Source organism: Maylandia zebra, linkage group LG13 (genome assembly GCF_041146795.1).
Source record: "Maylandia zebra isolate NMK-2024a linkage group LG13, Mzebra_GT3a, whole genome shotgun sequence".
NCBI lineage: Eukaryota > Metazoa > Chordata > Actinopteri > Cichliformes > Cichlidae > Maylandia > Maylandia zebra.
Genome location: NC_135179.1, coordinates 10775271 through 10797613, shown reverse-complemented (window position 1 = coordinate 10797613; position 22343 = coordinate 10775271). Strand labels below are relative to the sequence as shown.

General features: G+C 40.3%; 1 protein-coding gene across 8 annotated transcripts in view; it reads left to right on the top strand.

The window, feature by feature from the left end:
* Positions 1-22343, top strand: part of ccdc88ab (coiled-coil domain containing 88Ab) — a 63848-nt gene that overhangs the window by 25026 nt on the left and 16479 nt on the right. For all 8 annotated transcript variants that reach the window (XM_076891510.1, XM_076891507.1, XM_076891511.1 and 5 more), the window contains exons 4-18: positions 3156-3225; positions 9194-9252; positions 10036-10119; positions 10246-10386; positions 11064-11236; positions 16313-16394; positions 16926-17084; positions 17505-17651; positions 17750-17894; positions 18478-18656; positions 19619-19756; positions 20863-21046; positions 21210-21340; positions 21511-21804; positions 22095-22277. In XM_076891510.1, the coding sequence (XP_076747625.1) occupies positions 3156-3225; positions 9194-9252; positions 10036-10119; positions 10246-10386; positions 11064-11236; positions 16313-16394; positions 16926-17084; positions 17505-17651; positions 17750-17894; positions 18478-18656; positions 19619-19756; positions 20863-21046; positions 21210-21340; positions 21511-21804; positions 22095-22277 (2169 nt within the window). The remainder of the gene's footprint in view (positions 1-3155; positions 3226-9193; positions 9253-10035; positions 10120-10245; positions 10387-11063; positions 11237-16312; positions 16395-16925; positions 17085-17504; positions 17652-17749; positions 17895-18477; positions 18657-19618; positions 19757-20862; positions 21047-21209; positions 21341-21510; positions 21805-22094; positions 22278-22343) is intronic.

Sequence of the window (22343 nt, the reverse complement as noted above, 5' to 3'; positions counted from 1 at the left end):
TCCTTAAACACAGGTATCCACATGGGTACGACACTACATGAAGACAAAACTGATATATTATTGTCATTTGTATCTTAATTATGAATTATTGCACCCTTAGCAAACAATGGAAAATCATAATTAAATATAATTATTTGCACAGCCCTAGCTTTTTGTTATAGCTCGTTATTTGTCAGTCTTTCAGACTATGCGGCTATCTGTTTAAAACCAGATGTGAGAAATGCACTGAACATCTGTCACCCCATCCTCTGTATACCTTCCTGTGTGAACCGGCGGTTCTCTCTCTCTTCATCAATCCAAACAGCTGACAAAGGTTGTCAGAGCTGCTGCTTCTGCTGCAGGACTCTGATAAGGATAATAGTGCTGAAATTGTGTTTGCAACTTACATTTCCTTAAATTCCTTAAATTTCCTTTGACATGAAAAATATACTGGCCCATACATGTTTCTCAAACTGCAGCCATGTGTACAAACAGTTATATGGAGATGGGAAAAGCTGCACTGAGATTTTGAAGCAAATCTAGAAATTTCTTGTGTGTACATAAATATATGCATATTTTCATATATCTCAGTAAAGAGAGCCTATTAATGAAAACGTGAAATTGGCCAAAAGTTGTAGTTTTTTAGTTCCTATTATATCCTATTGTGTAGTTCCCTAAGTTATACAGGGATACAGTTTTGAATTCATCAGCTGAATGTAGCTGGTTGATTATTTTGGAAATGTTTCAAAGCAGCAACAGATGTGGTTCAATTTTTAGCCAGCCACCACCAAGTGATGTCAGTTTTTTTTTTTTTTTCTTTTTTTTTCTCCTTCTACGGTGAGGTCACAGAGTATGTATAGAGCAGTTAATTACTGCACACGCAGAACTTCTGCAAAACCCTTTACTAATATAAGCCTCGTTGTCATGACTGCAGCAGTGCACTGCACAGAATAGTCGACTGTCAGGTCAGATGAGTTCAAGTTGTTCTCTGCCATCAGGTAAGTATGAAATATTCAAGTTAGCTGACCTTTATGTATATTCTATTTAAAGAACCCATCTCTTCCTTTGCAATCAGACATGTGGTTTAGGGTTGGTTTATACTGCTCTAAAAGTTTAGACCATGAACACTGTGGCAGTTAGCTGTGTACAGTTTCTACCAGATGGTTAGCTGGAACTTTCTGAATTTTACAGATGTTGCTTTATGGCAGTTTGCTGTTTTTCTTTTCTTTCCTTTCTTTCCCTTTTTTAAGGAGGCCATATTTTACCTTTTGCCTATCTTGTCCACTTTCATTTATTGTGTTTTTTCCTTTTTGTGCATGTGTAATATCTGCAGAAGTTACAAAGCCCATGTCAAAAGGAATTGTCTACTTCAGAAAATACTAGTTGTTATTAGGTGTCTGAAACACCTTGTTGGGGTCCAGCTTTTTGTTTTGTTTGTCTGTATCGCCGGGTAATACATTTGCCTAATGACCTCCGGCAGAGAACAAGCACCCTACAGACCAACATTTTTATTCTTTTACAGTAGCTCAGGCTGCACCTTCAAGTCTTGGTTAAATGCCAGACATTGATGACTCCTTACTACTACAAACCCAGGCTATACTATTATTTTTACCTCTTCATGCTTCGTCCAAACTGATATACTTGATCACAAAAAATAGGGCTGGTAGATGCTGTTTATATGATGAAAATAGGTAATTTTAGTCTGCTGCTTGGTGGTTGATTGGCACCATGATGGCGTCATCACATCATATGTCATTTGTGGATATAAATGATGTTGTCATTAATTTAAAATAATAGGGTGCTTTCATCAGGCGTTTTAGGTGCAGAAATACTAAAGTTCTCACGTGCCAGATTTGTTGCTCAGCCACTGGTCCAGGAGGAGCTGGTAGAAAAAGACAGATTTCATGTATTATAGTAAGATTTCCACACCACTACCAGGAAAATACTCTGTGCTGTTTTGTTACATGGCTAATGTGGGTATAATTATATGCCCAGAGGCCAAAGTTATGTCAACATTTTAACAACAAGGGGCAGAAACTGGGGAAACTTTAAGACCAATTTTAAACCAGTAAACAAGGACTGGGAGGGAGTTGGTTTGTTTCCATGTTGCCTTTTTTTGCTGCAGTGCGGGTCTTTGAGAAAATGGTAAAGGCATCCAAACAGTGTCTTCTGTTGCAGGTTCTCGTTGTTTGCCTGATTCTGGTTCTGGCTCCACTGGCTGATGGCTACTCGTGTTCTCATGAGGTTTACGGTTAGCCAACAGTAGTCTTTTGTCTTATTGTTTGTTCCAACCATGCAAGGCAAACAGAACTTTTCTGAAAGGTGGTCTGAAAGACACTGTGTCTAGAATAGAGTTGCATACAGAGAGAGAGCAGCAATGTAAAGTTTGGGTGAAAAATGATCTATTTATGGTTGTGGACCTCTAAAAGGAAATTTATATAGCCTTTTAAATGGCATTAGACATCTTATTATTATGATGATTTGAAGTCATTTGTTTCTAGCTGTTTTTGTACCATTGCCGCACCTTTAATTTGACTAAAATGAAAGCATCAACACCAACATTGTCAGTATGTGCAGATGTACACATTGGTGCATTTGTCTACCTGAGTGTAATTTGTTGGTTTGGTTTCATTTTGGTTATGATGATTGAAATGTGAATGTAGAGGGCCCTGCGGCATAAACCACACCAGCTATTTAACCCACATGCACACCACTGCCACTTGCATCATCTCACATATGCAGTCACTACCAATGCACGAAATCTCATGGTTAGCCAGATACTATTGATTTATCTGGCCTCACCCAGTGTGTAACTCTTAAAAATTTAAGAATTGTCTTTCTTTGGAAGGATCTCACCTTCCTACTTCCACACTGTCAAATCTCTGAGCATCATACTTGTAATATTTCAATTATTGCTATGTAGCCATGTATTGATAAACAATCAATGCTAAAAAAAAAGATAATCTTGGATGGTAGTATCCTCTGATAGACGTATGTAGCGCTACTAAAGCTATTTAGAGTCCAATAATCAAGAACTCTGGCAAATTAAAGTAACATTTGGGCTTGGTTTAGATTTAGTTGCTTCGATTTCTTTTCCATAATTATTTTTTTAAAAATAAATATTTGACATTGCGCTCCCTTGCTGAACATTTTTTTTTTCTTTCTTTGTGTGACAGGAGTGTCTCCAACAGCTGGTGATGATGCCTTTACCAAATGTGCTGATACTGGGCCGGAACCCCCTCTCTGGTAAGTGCCAGCGTACTAAACAGTACGTCTTCATTATACAGACTGACGGTCTGACCCGTCCTGTGCCGGTTTTAACTTGACTCTAGCTGAGTGGCACTGGTAGTAAGTGCATTGCAGGCAGTTCACTAAGAGGACATTCAACATTGCAGAGCTCCCCAAACTTCATCAGAATGCAAATTTAATCCTGTTAAAATTATCCAGTGCTTTGATGTTTCATGTGTGCTTTCTCTTTGGTGCCTTTATTTTCTTTTTCTGCACAATAACGAGCTGTTAAATGTCATTCATAACCCACGCTGAATCGAAACTTAACAGCAGAAAATGAAAAATGTTGATCATATTTTTGCAGCGATGTGAAGTGGACCAATTATAGGTTTCACAATCTTTCTGCAGCTCTATTCTCAGAAAGCGTTGTGAAAACTTGTACACACATTTTCCACCACAAGCAAGTCGCCCACGGCCACATCTGTAGAGTTCTATTACCCAAAGTGTTAAATTCATTTAACCCCTTGGCATCAAGGCTTTGACCTGGTGCTCCCAGCTATGCAACTTAATACGTCTTAGTCGCCTTAAAAGCAACAATCGTGCAGAGTCAAGTGTTCGAACACCATGATAATATTTTATGTAGCTTGACTTGTCCAGCCCTAAGTGCCAACTTGATACTCCAGCATGAACTTAAGTAAGCCACTGAGGAGAAGATAACTAACAGCAGGTCATCATTTAAGAGTATGCCGTAGTGGTTGCAGAAATACATCTGTATTAAAATATATAATTTGGAGGGGGTTCAGCCAGTGTAGATCAGTAGACACACAAAAGATCATTGGATTGGTTGCTCTACTTTGGGAAAACAGTATCCACACAAAGGTTCAGAGCTTTTGTGTAGATGTCTGCAACTTTAATCATGAGCTCTTCAGTGTATTGTTTCCAGGCTCAGGTCACAGATGTTGCTGAAAGATCTGTACCTTTTTAAATACCCATCCTCCCCCAGCTGCCTTATCATACGTTCATCACAGCAGTTTGTTATTTTTGGGTTTTCAGCACTCTTTAGTGGTCACAATTACCCTTTTTAATTCTCATATGCCCCTACTAGCATGAAAGGTAAATAAATGAACAATAAGAGGCTGCAAGTAGTGAATACTTTTGTGTATGGATCACTGGCACCAGATTTCATAATTGCTTTTATTTGGTGTTTATTAATCCTTGTCAGCCCCTGTCTGTTTGTTTGAATACATCACTGCCATTTTCACAGCACCTTGGCAGTCTTTCACAGCCTCACGCAGCAGCCTTTAGAAGTCCTGAAGGAAATATTAAGAGGATACCGAGGTCGACCCATTGCACGAGTGGAGTGAAGCTCCATGTAAGTGGGCCAGACCAAGCAGGAAGACTTCACTCATCTAGTGCTTTTTACCTTGTAGCTCATCAGATAATCACTCAGCAAGGCAGCAGCCAGTCAGACCAGTGCTAGCTGTGGAGCTTGGCTGCTGGCTCAGTGACTGCCAGCTGAAAGTCATTGGCCATGTGGCTTTTATTATGCTCCCATTAGGGGGGGCAGGGGACAGCTCTCCATGTGTGTGAGTGCATGCATGTGTGTTTGGTGGATGGGGGAGGGGTGTCTTCACAACAGTGAACAGTGGGAATGCACTGTAGTACCCCCCTCAAGGCTCTGGTTTAACCCTAGTTCCCCTTGCATAAACATGCAGGGTTATATGCACAGACAAACACTCCCTTGTGCATGCAAGTAGTGTCTGGTCAGTATGGTTATGTGCACATGTCAGAAAAACAGAGTAGCTCCTTTGTTTAGTCTGTTTTAAAGTCTGTGAATTATCATCACTAATATCTTAGCTAATCTATAGCTGCTTTCCTTGGGCAAATTGAGTGGCCTTTTATAGTTATAATCCTCTTTTCATCACTCCTAATGGAAAATGCTATTCACTGACACCAGCCAAAAACAAAGCTGATTGAGTCATCATCAGACAAAATTTAAAGGTAAATTAGTGGAGTGTTTTTGGAGCATTTCTAAAACCTACAGTATGCTCCCTTATATTGAAGAACGCCATAATCTGAAGCCCTCTTTAACTCTATGCTGAAAACTCATACGTAAACTACGAGGGGCATAAAAGTGTAGGCATAAAAATAGTTTCCGGTGACATCAGTTCAGAAGTGGATTTCCTCGAAGTCTAAATCAGTATCGATCACAGTGCTTTGGCTGTCCTCACTGTATAGGAGCACTCAGACTATTTGTGTTCCTGAGGCTGAAATATTTTCGTTTTGTGGAGATGCACGTTTACCTCTGTTTGTGTGTCACCCACTGTGTATTTGTGTGAATTTACTGTCTTTGCATAAGATTTGAAATAGGACTTTGCTTCACCATGTGCAAAAATACCTTATATAGTGTAAATATTTATTTTATGAATTAATATATTTAAGCAAGAAAATCCGATATGAAAATCTCTGAAACTGAGGAAAAAAGTTCTGCCTATTTTTACTATGTTGTGGTCAGTTGTGCGTCTATAATAAGCAGAGTAGATGGAGAGGAAACCAGTGTTGGGTTAGCTCTGAGAGCTGGGGGATTGGTGGCTATTAATATAAATGGGTAGCCTGCCTGAATAAAATCTATGTGCAGGAAATGCTGGGTAAAGCACAATTGCTCTAAAATGATCTCTAAGTAAGGTTTAGTCAACTCTGCCCTGTCCTCTGCTCCAGTGAGATGGGTTGAATAGACTCTGGCACCTTGTCAAAGCAATATCATATTGCATGTACCAGTATTATTACTGACATGCATGCCATTGGGTCCTGACAGAGCTTGCATGGAAGTACACAATTCTGTTTTTCCTCATAATTGACTCACATCCTCCCACACACTGCTGTGGCATTGCAGGAAGAAGGGTTGGTAACTGTCCTTCTGACCTTTTGTTTCCTGCCTAAAGGATAAAAGAGGGAGGAGGGAAAGGTGGTGAAAAAGGAAGCCTAGATGAGTGTGCTCAGTCTCAGAAGGTGCAGATCCTCTATAACAATGTTAGAGGATGGTAGGAAGGAAGGATGGGTGGATGTGTGTTGCAAAGAATAAATGGGTGGATGAAGTGATTGGATAAGAGAGGAGGAGAGTGATGGAGGACAAAAAGCCAGCAGAGATTGAAGGCGACCTCTTTGCTGCTGGAGGGAGATTTCTTTCTTTATTTTCAACCTTGCCTTTTCGCCTTCCTCCTGCTCTCTGTCTCTTTTGGTTTCTGTGTTTCTATATTCTTCCCTTGTGTTTGTGTTGCTTGTGCGCTGTGGTGCTTTCCTCCTTTTGTGTCTCTTCCTTTCATCTTTCCCTCTTTACCGCTTCTCGCTCTTGTTCTCTCTGTCTCTCGGTTGCTCTCTCTGATGGTATAAATTATTTATCCTATGAGGCCCCTTATCTTTCCTTGGTTGCTTCAGTCGATTTGCTGAGCTAAATCCCTTCCCTGACTAGAATAGGTTCCTGTGGCTCTAATAGACTATTGTTAAGCCCAGTGGCTCTGAGAATTAGTTTTATCTGTCACCCTCCTAGGCCCAAATTCACTTTTTTGTGTGCTTCATAATGAGTGACTGACTAAGCACACTTCAGTATTCATTCTTAAAACAGCACTGGTTATTTTCTAGAGACAGTTATTAAGAGTTAAGAGTATTTACTATTAATTAATGATAATATATACTTAAAATGCAGTGACATAAATGTTCAGTTGATTTTTTTTTTTTCTAAACTGTTTCATGACATCATGCCATGTCTGGGTCACACGCACAGTGGATTTGTGGAAAAACACCTGACCTTGTTATGACTGATTTCTATACCAGAAGGTTAGAAAGTTTCCCTCTGAGTTGTCAACAACCTGCCACTCATTTCCTTGGTTGCGCTTCAGCACAAATTCTATTACAAGAGAATTTCCATATTATGATTGAAGCATCTCTATAATAAGTGCCTAAAGAAGAAAAAAGGCTGCTGCAAAGCTCCAGGTCTATTAGCTGGAATGCTCAAAAAAGAGAGGGGGGAAAAAGAGACCTGCTTCACTATATATTTAACATAACTGAAAGTTATTTTCTCACATATGAATGCTGCAAATGTTGGCACAGTTGGGTCCTGACATTGTCAAGCAGTTGGCACACAAGATAGATTTTCGGTGTTGGCAAAATTCCACTTGCTTTAGGGAAGGATGCCGAGAGAGAGCATCCTAGAGGCAGGATGCAGTGAACACACCGGATTATTACCTGTGATATTTCACAACGTGCAAGCCGGCAGAGAGGCGGGGGCTGTCACACAGACGGGGGCTGTGAGATTAAGTTTAATATCTGATCTGACTCATTTGCATTCTGACATGTCTGGTAATTTCTCAAAAGCTTCAGGGCTACTCTGTAATAATATTGACTTTTGTGCCTCTGATTCAAGACTGATGAATGAAGCATAATTGATTTGTATAGAGAAACCTGTAAAATAGCTGAATAGACACTTGCAATGGGAGTCTCTGTTTTGCCATCCTGGAGCGACAACAGTGTCTGTTGCTTTAAAAAGCTCTTTCACATAGAAAGCAGCATGTGCTGTGCTGACTGCTAGGCCAAGCAAACGCTGACCTCTGTTCTCTGTCTGTACCATGTCATTTTTTGCGGCCACTTATGGTTTTATGTGTATGGTATGCGCTCGCTTCCTGCCAGTCTGCATTTCTACGGGTTGTGTGAATGTATGGATTTCAGAGGTGCCGTTTGTATCCACACTGTATGTGAAATGCCCTTAAGTTGTTGCTTTCCACAGCTTTTTTTTTTAACCACCTCAACCCACTCCAAACATGTACTTTTCAGTCCTTCATGAAAAGTACTTTCATCACTCATTCATCTCATTATCTCTCTTTTTTTGTCATTTGGAAAGTCCCACGAAGATTAAAGTTGTCAATGAAAATTGTCCTTGTGTATGCCTGCTGTTTAGCTGTGATGATTGGCCCATAAAGCAGACCACCCTACATCGAGAACATGCTGTCACTAATCTGGATTTATGATCGTTTTAGCGGGACATTTTTAGCCCTTGCTAGCCCCCCTGGGCCGCGGGATGAGCTGGCTTATCACACACACTCTGGTTATCAACTGGGGGAACACAGTCTTAGTACAGAGAGACACAGATGCCCTTAACTAGCATTAACTATACCACTTAGTTAGTGTGTGACACACACACACACACACACACACACACACACACACACACACACACACACACACACACACACACACACACACACACACACAACATGCACCACCTGGTTTGCTGTTGTTCAGTCCCAAATCACACAGATGAGCTCAGGCCTGTTGAGCAGGCAAGCAGCTGTTTGTCGGTTTCAGCAGTTTCTGACAATATGTCCTGACATGTGGAAGTACTGGGTGTTCACCCTGCCAGCCTACTGCGCTGTGGAAAACATCGTGTCACTGTATCTGAGGAAAGGTTTTATAAGGGGAAATGGGAACAACCCAAGAATTTAGGCTTATTGGAAGTAAATGTGGGAATGATTTTATTCCTGTCTTAAAATAAGATGAAGCTGATGTTTTAATCTGAACCTACTACATCTTGATTTTTACAGGGAATTTGGTCGTGTGAAGCCCTGTTTCCAAAGGACACACAACCTTAAGATAAATTTATTACTAATTGAAAAAAAAATCAGTTTGTAAAGCTTAATTTATGAGTTAGTTACTGACCTACATCATGCAATCGATCTGAGCTTGTTGTGATGAAGAGGCTGCGGAAAATACTTCCACTGCTATCAACAAAACACCAATCAGTAGCACTAATTAACTAACCTCTGTGTTTTTACTCCTTAATAAACCACAAAAACTGAACACAAAGCCAGACAAATAAAGGGAGTAACAAGACACACGTAACAAATGATCTTTGATTTCCACAGGAATTTTGTTTGGGTTTTTATGCAGACATATTTAAAGTTATTCCCCTGCTGTGTCCTATGTCTTCCTTCAGCACAAGGTCTGGAAGAGATGAAGAAACTGTTGCTGTTGCTACTAGGCTGTGCTGTCCAGGTAAGAGCTCAGTGTAGTCGACCTAAACACTCCACATAAGTGCATTTGATACAGGTTTCATGCTGCTGTGAAAGTATGGACTAAGAAGATTCATAAAAGACGACTATCAACTCAAGATGATATTTTATGAGGAGGTCAAATAGATATCATTGTTATTTGTCATTTTTAGTGGTCATACTTTTGCAATTTAATTCTCAATCCAAAAAACACATTTGGAAGAGTTTAAGTCTGTTTAGTCCAGTCTTCCTTGATTTACTGCCAGCTTTAACTCTGATACAACTAACGCTGTGTAATGAATGACAATGCAGACCTTTTTCCTGTCTTATGACAAAGCCTGCATTCAGCTCTTACTCACTGCACGTCAGATAAAACCACTGACCTTTCACAAACTCCATTGTTTTATTCAAATGAAGCTGCACCTGTGTTCATGCACTTAACTCTGACTTGATAATGTGCCTACCACAAGGCTGCATTAAAACGCACAGATGCCTAGCTACTAATCAGAATTATTCATTAAAAATAAAAAAATACATTTTTCCATCTTCTTGCATCTTCTTATTCAGTTCAAGAGCCTGTCTCAGCTGTTTTTGCTCTTATCATCTTTCTGATGTATAAGAATACACTCAGCTCATGTTTACATTGTTGGCCTGCTAACCTCCTCTGGACCCCCAATTAAACTTACAGTATCAACTATGTCACATCTCAAATATCGTGCTCTTCTTCTCTCATTGAAGATTTAGAGATTTAACTTTTGCCCCTGCATCCTCCTCTCTCTGTTTACAGTGTGAGAAGAAGGAAGAGTACATTGAGCGTATCCAGACTCTGGACTTTGACACCAAAGCTGCCATAGCATCACGTATCCAAGAGGTATTTCTCCTCCACAGCAAACACAAAAGAGAAAATGTTATAAGCCTTGCTAAACCTTTCAGCTGGTGTTCACTGTTACATTCACTATTCGCTAAAGCTTTATTGACAATATGATGGTAATTTTAGGTGACTCATAACCAAGAAAATGTAGTGGACCTGCAGTGGTTGGAAAGTGGTGAAATACCTCCAGAGGATCTGGACAGCCTCTCCAGAAACCTGGCTTTCCACCTCAAGCGCCTGGTGGATGAAAGGGACACACAGCTTGAGGTAATGACATACTGTATATGTGTGTGAATATACACTTATTTAGGCTTATTAGTAAAATGACAAAGTACATAAACAATGCAGACCAAAGAACAAAGAAGTGTAGAAAATTTAATGAATTGAAATTCTCTCTGTTGTTGGGGGAGATTTGCTGATGAAAATCTTTAGGTCACTTTCGAACAGGGTTATGTGGAAATTTTTCCTTTTTTCATGTTACCACACAAGAGAAACCTCAGGAAGGAAGGGTTGAAACTGTTAACTGTCGCATGGATGCGTGTGTGTGTGTGTGTGTGTGTGTGTGTGTGTGTGTGTGTGTGTGTGTGTGTGTATGTTTGACTTTGACTTCGTGCGTCATTGAGTTTCCAACCCATGGGGTGCAGATCCCAATGACAGATACAGCGTGTGTGTGTGTGTGTGTGTGTGTGTGTGTGTGTGTGTGTGTCAGGGGGTTCTAATAGCCTCCAGATTATCACTGTAGTCCAGCCGCTTTCAATTAAAATCCCATTTCCTGTCGGGGGCAGTAGATCAAAATGGGCTGTATGTGGGACTGTGTGCACTTTTTATTCTGTTCTAGTTTTTGGGTGGTGGGAGTCCTTCCGTTGAATCAGTGAATCTCCTCTTTGTTTTTCCCTCTTAGCACTTACACAACACCTCACCTTCTATTTTCTGCTCCCATCCAGACTATAGTCGAGCTTACCCAGGAGAGAGACTGTGTGCAGCTCTCTCCACTGGCTCCCTGTTCAACCCAGTCTCCCGGTGACTCTCCCAGTATGAGGAGGACTGAGAGCCGACAGCACCTCTCTGTGGAGTTGGCTGATGCCAAGGCCAAGATAAGACGCCTTCGGCAGGAACTGTGAGTGCAACCACCATATCAGCTTTTTCAATAATTATCTAAATTAAGCACAGGGAACAGAAAAAAGAAGCTAGAACTGTAAATGGATCTCTGTGGGTGCCAATTTTGTTTCCTACTGTTGCAAGTGTCACAAATGTGATCTGAACTGGGCAGATAAAATCTTGCACGGTCATCAGGATCAGTATTTGAACTTCATCAGATTCTTCGTGATCAGCAATCACCTTCATTGTGAGAAAAGGATACAGTCTAACTGGATATTTATCCAAAGAGTCCATTTCCACTTGGCCCACTTATTAGTTGCACGAGCTTTCGTTGTTGTTATGAGCCACACACAAAAGAAGAAAAAGTGAAGTCATTCTCAGAAACCTTAGAGGCCTTTTAAATGTGGTTTATGAATAATAGAGTTTCCTTTTTTAAAGTGCTGTAATTTTCCAGCAGACAAAGGCTTAATGGCTGACATGGATCAGTTAGAATAGAAAACTTCTCACTTCAAGTGGAAGTATTTTACAGGGAGTGCAGAATTATTAGGCAAGTGAGTATTTTGTCCACATCATCCTCTTCATGCACGTTGTCTTACTCCAAGCTGTGTAGGCTCGAAAGCCTACTGAACAAGACACACAAGCTGAAACGTCAAGACTGGGCCAAGAAATATCTCAAGACTGGTTTTTCTAAGGTTTTATGAACTGATGAAATGAGAGTGAGTCTTGATGGGCCAGATGGATGGGCCCGTGGCTGGATTGGTAAAGGGCAGAGAGCTCCAGTCCGACTCAGACGCCAGCAAGGTGGAGGTGGAGTACTGGTTTGGGCTGGTATCATCAAAGATGAGCTTGTGGGGCCTTTTCGGGTTGAGGATGGAGTCAAGCTCAACTCCCAGTCCTACTGCCAGTTTCTGGAAGACACCTTCTTCAAGCAGTGGTAGAGGAAGAAGTCTGCATCCTTCAAGAAAAACATGATGTTCATGCAGGACAATGCTCCATCACACGGGTCCAAGTACTCCACAGCGTGGCTGGCAAGAAAGGGTATAAAAGAAGAAAAACTAATGACAGGGCCTCCTTGTTCACCTTGTAACCCTAACCCTAACCCTACACACAGATATCCCCCTAAAATAGCTAAAACTAAAAACAAACTAAAAACTACTTCCAAAAACATTCAGCTTTTGATATTAATGAGTTTTTTGGGTTCATTGAGAACATGGTTGTTGTTCAATAATAAAATTATTCCTCAAAAATACAACTTGCCTAATAATTCTGCACTCCCTGTAGTGCTGCACGAATGAACTTAACTTGTACCTGTCCTGACAGACTGGCTGGTGCCTTGAAGTTGGTGTTGTTTAACAACTTTGCAGGAACTGTTTTACTCTACAGAGGTTGATTTTCATGTTTTCTGTTCCAGCTGAAATAATCATGAATTGGATTCCTGTGATAGGCTGTTATCAGTCCTGACATAGACTATGTCAAGGAAATTGTTTACACACTTGAGTGGATCTAATTTGCTGGAAAGAAGTGAATCTGTCACCATAACAGCATTTAAATGAGTGCAAGCCCTGTGTTGACAAAAATGTTAGCTCACCGCAAAGAGGTTAACTTGGGGGAAAATCACCAGGACTCAAGTAGTTTTGTTCATGTAGGTTTCATTTAGTCAAGCGTACCCTCATTTTCTTTATCAAATTAAGAGAAATGACAGCCATCTATTACACAAAGACCCATTTTGAGTCAGAGAAAGTCCTGAGCACTTCTTAAATTTATAGAAAAAGAGAAGTCCAACTACCTACCAGCTAAAGCTTAATTTACATGGATAGAACTCCATAACAAATGACCAACATTGCAGGCTTGTTCATGCAGTGTGAGCTGCTGTCTGTGTTCTTATTGAAATGTTAAATATATTTATTTTACCAAATAATAATTTTAAGGATTTAGATCTGGGATGTGAGTTCTGCTCACATTATATAATCTTCACATTTTGTTAATGTATAATGTAGGCTATCACTTCTAAAGGGTTTTGGTCTCTTATAAGGCAATATTTGCTAATGTGCTACGTCATGGATTAGCCTCATTCTCAGTTTTAACTGTCGACTCACTCCAGTTTAAACAGGTTGTTGATTAGTCAAAAGGATTCCTGTTTGTCGAAGGATGCGTTGTTTTGTTTCCTTTGTTTAAACGAAATGTTTGTATGAGGCCTAACTAAAGGACTAAATTATGGTTCTTCAACAATTGATTGTATCTTAGATTGAGGTGCCGATCAGCCACTTCCTTGTCACATTAAAAACATCTCACCTTGAATGATCTTAAACTAATTTGTCTTAGTTCTTGTGTGGGAATGGGTCGCCATCAATCACTGTAGGCGTTTTGCTTATCTTTCCTTCCTTGACCCACATTTATAATCTCTTCAGTTAACTTAAAAAGGGGCACAATACAACAAGAGCAAGATTTATTTTGTTTGTTGGTTGCTATAGTGTTGCTATAGTGCTGCTGTGTCTGTGATAGAAAGGTTATTGCCATGTGATGAGCTGTGACAAGGAACAAAAAGGTCCGTCTGTCCATTCTGATGTAGTCTGGTCACATGATTTCTGTGCCGTCTTTAAGGGAGAGGAAGATTGTTTGTTGTGTCTATGGATGCAGGCACATACACAGACAGTGTCTCTCCATATAAGTGTGTGTGTGTCTGCTTTTTGTGTCTGAAGGAGACCAGGTCAGAGCTGGGGGGTATGTTTCACTGTTTCCACAGTGGTCTGTTTTTGTTCATTTTTTGTGCTATTTCCACTTATCTGCCCCCAAAAGCTTATTAGTTTTAATATAGAGGTATTACAGCTTCACCTAGATATATAAATTTGGACTGTTCTAGAATCATATAGATAGAAATATTGAAAAGTAAAAAGTAATATTTTGTTACATTTTGGGATCTAAATGATTGATTGAAAAGCACAACAAATCTTTCAACATAACCATATTTGGTGTCCTAACTTTTCATTTTAAAGCTGTATTTTTATTGAGAATGCTTTTGTTTGTTCTTAGACAAGAGTATACTTCTTTTTTATATGACAAAGAATTAAAGCTATGAAAATAACACCAGACTAACAGATGGAGGACATTTAGATATTTGTTAGACTAAGAATAAAGGTTTCTTTGTTTCTTGGCTTCTTGAATATGGCAACTAACACAACTGTTTGTCTGTGCATGCATGGCGTGTTAAACCAGTCAAATAAGCACCAGACTGCATTCACAATGAGAGTCCAAAACTATCTCCGTGGGTGGTGTTGACAGGTGTTTGATTTTTGGCAGGGAGTTAATTGATGAAATGAAAACAGAATAACGTGAACCTTGGAAGAAAGAAGGTGAACGAGAATGCCTGAATTAAAGGATGCTTTTTATTATTCAGATGGACAGAGACTCCAGAGAGCAGTAATCAAATAGTCCATCAAATGTTCAGTGGAGCGGATTCATGCAAACACATGCACACAGAGAGCAGCATCTCAGGAATGCAGTTATTTTCCTTCAAAGCTACCCTCTGTGGAAGGAGCTGGGAGAATTTGCAACACAGACAGCAAATGTCAGGCTGCCCTACTTCACTGTCATTGAAATAAATGTTACAGAACAGTCTTGGATAGTAGATCGACCCAACTGTTGATGCGAAAAAAGAGTAATGAATTGAATTCTGTAGTTTCCATCCCAGTTTTTATGTCACTCTTTTTATTTTTTGGCTCCAAAGTGCACCAGGGGTTTTAGTCTCAGGGAAAGATTGACATGCAATCTCTTGAACTCTGTTTTTCATTTGTCTGTGACTGTTTTCCTTTGGCTGTTATTCAAAATGTGCTGTCAAGCAGAATCGGTTTGTTTATTACTCACCAAATTTAGGGCAAGACGCAGGAAAGACGCTCCTGACAGCTACAGGTCATACACACCAGGCACGATAGGATATTTTTATGCGTCTGTCCCAGTAACGGCACAACTGAAAACCTAATTTTGGGTTATTCTTCCCTTTCTCATGGACACAACGTTACAAGAATGCCTGGGAGGCATTTCCTAAAATGTGGCACATTGGACTGAATACCTAACTGATTCATATTACTCACTATGACACATGTCACACAAAGATTTAAGAGCATCAAAAGATTTGTATTTTTTATTTTTTTTTAAAGACTACATAACTGCTGATTGCAAAGAAGCTTCTCAGACAAAAACAATCAAAGCTGGAATTTGAGCATAACTAGCACGTGAAACAGATCGGGGCCTTCAAGTAGCTGACGGTGGTTTTAAGAGATCTAACTGCTGAAACTCGGTTTACATTCCTGCTGCCTGTTGCTGAATACTTATAACTTCTTGAAGCTTCTCAAATTACGTAAACTAAAGGGTATCAAACATAATCCAAGATCAGCCCGGCAAAGGCTGCAGTCTGATAGGCAGCGTTGAAAATTAAAACAGGGCACAAATTTTGGACTTTTAACTGTATTTTCATATTATTTTACAACTCTTCCTACTGATGAAGAGCTCTCCCATGGCCCTTCATAGGACACCAAAAACATTTTTTGGGGTTAAACCTTTTCTGTGAATTAACAGACTTCCTGTTTTAATAATTACACGACAGTATGGGCAAATAGCTTCTAGAACTTTATGTGTAAAGTCATGCTTTCTTTCATTCACTACAGCAGCATTTCTTTATCATGTAGAAAAACTGGAACTTAGTGTTGTATTAACTTAGGTGTTTCAGGTATTAAATGTGTAGTTAAACTTCTTTACACTGACACAGAGGGAGTTTTACTGATCCAACCCACTTAAGATCAAAGTAGGCTGCATGTGGCAGGTAGACATTCTGTCTACCTACTGAAACTACTTTTCTGATCATTTATTTTGTTCATATATTCATTTCTGTGCTCCACCTGTAAATGATTAACTGTAGCTGAAAGCTTTGACGTCGAAACAGCCCTAAGGGAATGTTCTTGTGCATCCCGAGAACTGATATACATAGGAATCCACACTTAAAAACAAAAAGTACAAAAACCCTTTGGCATGGGATTTTTCAGTGTAAAGCTTAATGTTTCTAACCTTTTTCCCATTGCTAACCTTTCTCATTTGTTTGCAGAGAGGAGAAGAGTGAGCAGCTTTTGGACACCAGGCAGGAGCTTGAGAACATGGAGGTCGAGCTCAAGAGACTTCAGCAAGAGGTAACGTCTCCACTGACGTCCATGCTTGTGCACCTACATGCACACAAACACACAAACATTCATGTGACTACATGTCCCCTCCACCTGCTCCTTGTGCCTCTAAGTCCTCTGTTTGTGCAGCTCTGCCAGGATTTAATCAGTCAGCAGGTGACTTAGCTCATTACAGGCTATTGGAGCTATCTTTAGTGAAGCAGCAGCCTCACATGGCTTTTGATAGGGAGTGGGCGACAGGCTGACTGGTGAACTGCAGTAAACAAGGTGCATGAGGGTAATTCTTGTGGTTCCAGAGGTGTTTGTGGGGCGAGTTCATTCTGGCCTGATCTGTTTATGTAGCAGAAGAAACTTGCTAAAGTTGCTAATAGCTTATATTTTTACAAGATTCCAGATTCACTGAGTGTTGTTGTTGTTGTTTTTTTTCTTTAATGCATGTTTTGGTTGTTTGCATCTTTGTCCATGAAATTCTTTGTCAGTTGCTCTTTGTTTCATGAATCCACATTATCATGCTGTACATTTGTTTGCCAACTCCCTCAGAGCTATCAGCTGCTGTCAGATGCTCGGTCGGCTCGGGCCTATCGTGACGAGCTGGATTCGCTCCGAGAGAAAGCGATACGCGTGGACAAGCTGGAGAGCGAGCTGAGCCGATACAAGGAGAGACTTCATGACATCGAGTTTTACAAGGCCAGAGTTGAGGTACAGGGCTGCACATACAGATCAAACATGATCTCGTAGCCAAATATTAATAACTCTAGTTTATGTTGGCAGTGTTGTGATATTATGCAACCAGTATGAGACCCATCTTATTATCTATACTGCAATATCTGTGTTCACTGCAAACTGCTAGTTTTTAAAAAATAAGTATTGATGTTTGAATTAGAAATTGAACTATTGTTAGTGCTCTCTTGAATAAAAACTATAAATCTAACAGAAAACACTTTTCTAGATGAATATTTTGTGCCATTCACATATATAAAGATTCATGCATATGTAAAACTGTGTAAGCCCAGTCTATGCAATATATTAATTTAAATCTTACGTTTTTGTTTAAAGAGAGCACATGTCCAAGTTGTAGTTTTGTTGTTCACCTTTTATTACCTGCTGGCTTTTCTGTAGGAGCTGAAGGAGGACAACCAGATTCTGCTGGAGACTAAGACGATGCTGGAGGAGCAGCTAGATGCTAGCAGGACCCGGTCCGACAAATTACATCTCCTGGAGAAGGAGAATCTACAGATCAAATCAAAGATCCACGACCTGGAGATGGTATGATGATACGTTTTTTAATTCAGTGTTTCAGTATCGGTACTATTTGGAAAGTACAAATAGTGATGAAAATGTTTGTTATATCCCCAATGACCCAGGAGCGGGACATGGACCGTAAGCGAATGAAGGAGCTGTTAGAGGAGAACCTTGTGCTTGAGATGGCCCAGAAACAGAGCATGGATGAATCCCTGCACCTTGGATGGGAGCTGGAACAATTATCAAAGACACCAGAGCTAACAGAAGGTTAGAGGAGAGCCACGGAGTTGAAAAGTCGAAAAATAGCATGTTGAGTTAAAATGCTGCTGACAGTCACCTGAGTTCACCAAGATTAAGGGTTCAGATGGCCCGACAGATCAGACTGTGGTCATTGGCTCTTAATCCTGGTGTCTTCTCTATGGCCCTTGTGCATTTGTCAGCTTCCACTGGGTTTTCTTTCCACTTGGTTAAGACCTGTAAGTAATATTCAAGCGCTCCTGAAAGATCAGCAGTGCGTTTGGATTATAAGAGTGGTTAAGAGGTTTAACAAGACAGGGATCTGGATAAAGACTTTGTGTGGGAGTTTGTTTGTTAAAATGGCACTTTAAAGGCTTTAAGACCTGTAAAGTTATACCATAGTGCAGGGGTGGGCAATCTCAGTCCACGAGGGCCGGTGCCCCTGCAGGTTTTAGATGTCCTCGAATCAACACAGCTGATTTAAATGGCTAAATTAGCTCCTCAACATGTACTGAAGTTCTCCAGAGGCCTGGTAACGAACTAATCAAAAATCAAAACAGAATTCTTTGGATTTAGTTGTTAACATTTGCTATTTGTAATCCATATTTTTCAGCCCCTCAGAAGTCTCTGGGGGAGGAGGTGAATGAGCTAACGTCAAGCCGTCTGCTAAAGCTGGAGAAAGACAACCAGACCCTGCTGAAGACGGTTGAGGAACTCAGAGCAGCGGCCAGTCAGGACACTGTGACAAAACTGGTCAAAGCTAACCAGGAAAACCAGAAGCTGAGCAAGAAAGTAAGAATTGACGTCATATTTTATTATTGTTCTCTCTGGGAACTAGCTGAAAGTAAATTCCTGTTTTCTGTTTGGATTAAACATATCTGATGTTTGTCGAATGACTCAAAGTTACGCAGACAACTATGCTTCCGATTATGTTATTCGAAGGAGAAATGCCTGCCTGTACCCCAAGTCCTCCCCAATAAAAACTGGATATATAGTTTCACATGTAGGTCCTGTTCACTGTTCATTTCTATGACTGAAATAAAGTGGGTATTCTGTGTGTGTTCTAGTATAGATTTGCAGCTCTACATCGTTTTTTGAGGCTAAAATTTATGTCCTTTATCAGATTAGCATATTGCACCAAGTTCCTCTAAAATATATCATCCTGGTACTTGACTCTAGACCTTTTCCCTCAGTAGGAAATGGACAGAAAGGAGGAGAGAGGGTATAGAAAGGGGTGGATGGGAGGTTGAAAGCAAACCTATAAATCCGGGGAGCCCTGCATTGCCTTTTCTTTTCCAGTGTTTGACACACCAGTGCCCCTTGCTAAGAGAAGTCTCTCAGCTATTTTCAGAAACATAAGCCTCTCTCTGTGGCCGTTGAATAAAAGGCTTGAAATTGTGTTCGTCTCTCACAAAGAGAAAATTCAGAGTTAGATTTCTGAGTGGCTTGAGGAGCCAGAGCACTTTAAAATGTGAATGCAGCTGCTGGAAGAGTCGAGCCACAGTAATATTTACTTTTAATGTGTGAACAGCTGCTTCTATGCGTCTCTCTGCAGATTAGTGACAGAATGAGGTGACGTATTCAGCATTTGTTACAGATTAATAACTGCATTGCCATCTTTGTGACTATGATATGTCGTCCACACAATTGATGCTGCAAGACCATCTCCTGTGCATCTTTTTCTTATTCTGTAACAGAATAAGAAAAACTCCCAAGAACAAAAATCGCAAACTTGCTTTAATTATTGTTTGTAGTTGGAGTCGTTGGAGAACGAACTGACAGCAGACAGAGAGTCGCTCCGCAGTGCCGAATCTCTCAGTACTGACCTGATGAAGGAGAAGGCTTTGCTGGAGAAGACTCTGGAAACCCTCAGAGAAAACTCAGAGAGACAGGTACGCACACGCTTACAGGAAATGACACGTCATCAGTAAAAAATAATATGCACAATTTTTAGAAGTCAGTAATCCAAATATATTTTGGAGTGGTCACATCCTACTCAGTTGTGAATGTGCCTAAAATATCAAAAATATATTTTTCTAAAAAATAATAACCTGGAGTGGAAAGTTTTTGGTAAAAAGCTAATTAGCTTTGGAAAGCTAGCCCTGACTTTGATTTAAATCTCTCCCCTTGCGCCTCTTTTCAAGAATGATACTTCACTGACTGATTTAGAGAGCAGCTTTTCTGAAAACCAATTGCGTAATATTTTTGTGCCTTTAAAATGTAATTAACATTCCAGTTTATTGGACAGTCTCAGACACATTAATACAAATGGGGCTCTGACATAGACGCTGTGCTCTCCACAAAACCGTTACTGACTCTCATTCCTGGAAATTTCATTAAAACAACACGACTACTACACGGCTGTGTAATTTACTGAAGTCTCTAGTTTTCTTGAAAGCAATCTTTGTGTAATTGATTTGCGTTTGGCTCCAAAAAACTGTTTAGTGGAAACTCCACTAATGTTTTATTGACTGAACAGATTTCTGGCACTCTGTCGCCCAGATGCACTAGCTCGCTGCCCGTCTGCAGGGACTTTGCAGCCGTTAGACCTAAATCCGACACCTTTGATTAGTTTAAGTGTCTGATTTGTAAAATCCGGCCTTGATTAGCTACACAGAGAGAACACTGGGATTACTGCAGCAAAATCTATGCACTTGGCTGGGAACATAATGAGATGTGGCTAATGTGATGTTCCAAAATACATGAACAGCTTTGCATACTCCTAATAAGTTTCTGGGTTTTTTTTGGTTTTTTTTGCTTTGTTTTTTTTTTTTTTTTTAACACATCATTAGTTTTCTTTCTTGATGTCAATTGAATTTTAATGAGTTTATCTAACTAGACTAAAAGAAACTAAATGAAAGTCTTTCTCCAGCACTGGCTCATGCAGCCAAGCTAGTTGTTGCAAAAATGGTCACTAAGCATAGAATTCACCCAAAAGTAAATAATTTATCTTAAAGTTGTCTGTTAGCCTTCAATAAAACTGATATGTGCTCTCCAGATGAAGGGTCTCGAACAGGAGAACAAGCACCTGAGCCAAACCGTGTCGTCTCTGCGTCAGCGCTGCCAGGTGGGTGCCGAGGCCCGGGTCAAGGATGTGGAAAAAGAGAACCGCATTCTCCACGAGTCGATCTGTGAGACAACTGCCAAACTAAATAAGATGGAGTTTGAAAGGAAACAGCTGCGTAAGTGACATGTTTATTATTTTTTATGGTTCATTACAGCAAGTTAGTAATGGTAGGTTTTTTTTTTTTTTGTTTTTTTTTTCCCCCCCCTCATCTTTCCTCATGTGCTATAAAAATGTTATGGATAAACATTCTAGTTGTTGTTAAACATCTATTTTTGCAGGCAAAGAGCTTGAAGTTATGAAGGAGAAAGGAGAGAGAGCAGAAGAGCTGGAAATTCAGATACAGAAGTTGGAAAGGGAAAACGAGAGCCTGCAGAAGAAAGTTGCCAGTCTTGGAATCACCTGTGAAAAGGTCAGGTGCATTTTGTGACAGTGTCTGCAAGTTTTCATCCTCTTATCTTATCTCACATTCAGATTTATTATTTTTTTTTTTTTGGAAGCAATTGTTGGAGTAAGATGAAAAGAATTTGGTGGTATTGCCAAATGCTTTGCTTCTCATCTTTGTTTCCTGTGTGTGTTTAGGTGGCTTCTTTGGAGAAGGAGAATAGTGAGCTTGAGGCAGAAGGCCGCCGCCTCAAGAAGAAGCTGGACACCCTGAAAAACATGGCCTTCCAGCTGGAGGCTTTGGAAAAAGAAAACACTCAACTGGAGCAGGAGAACCTGGAGCTTCGACGCTCAGCTGAGAGTCTCCGCTCGGCGGGGGCTAAGGCTGCTCAGCTGGAGGCCGAGAACAGGGAGCTGGAGAGCGAGAAGAGCCAACTGAAACGCAGTCTGGAGCTGCTCAAAGCCTCGTCTAAGAAGACTGAGAGATTAGAGGTAATACAGGTCATACAGCGGGTACATATGTGATTGAAGAGCAGTGAGATGTAACTGTGGGAATAAATTTCTTTGAGAAATAAAGCAGATATATGCAAATGAAGATTAGTGGCCATCTCGGCACAAACGAAGATGATGTTTATTTAAGAATGTGAAGAATCAGTTTTAGTTTTGTAATTTATTATCACTGAATGCTGTTACAGGGGATCTGACATATAGTTGTCTTCAGGGAGAAGCACAACTAGTTCATAGATGATTTGAATTTCCTAATCTGGCTATTCCTCTCCCAGGTGAGCTACCAGGGCCTAGATACTGAGAACCAGCGCCTGCAGAAGGCTTTAGAGAACAGCAGCAAGAAGATCCAGCAGTTGGAGGCAGAGCTGCAAGAGGTGGAGTCTGAGAATCAGTCCCTCCAGCGTAACCTGGAGGAGCTCAAGATCTCCAGTAAACGTCTCGAGCAGCTGGAGCAGGAGGTAGGTAATGCTTAAATGTGGAAATGGACTGAAAATGAAAGAATTAAAGGTATTTTGAGGAACTTG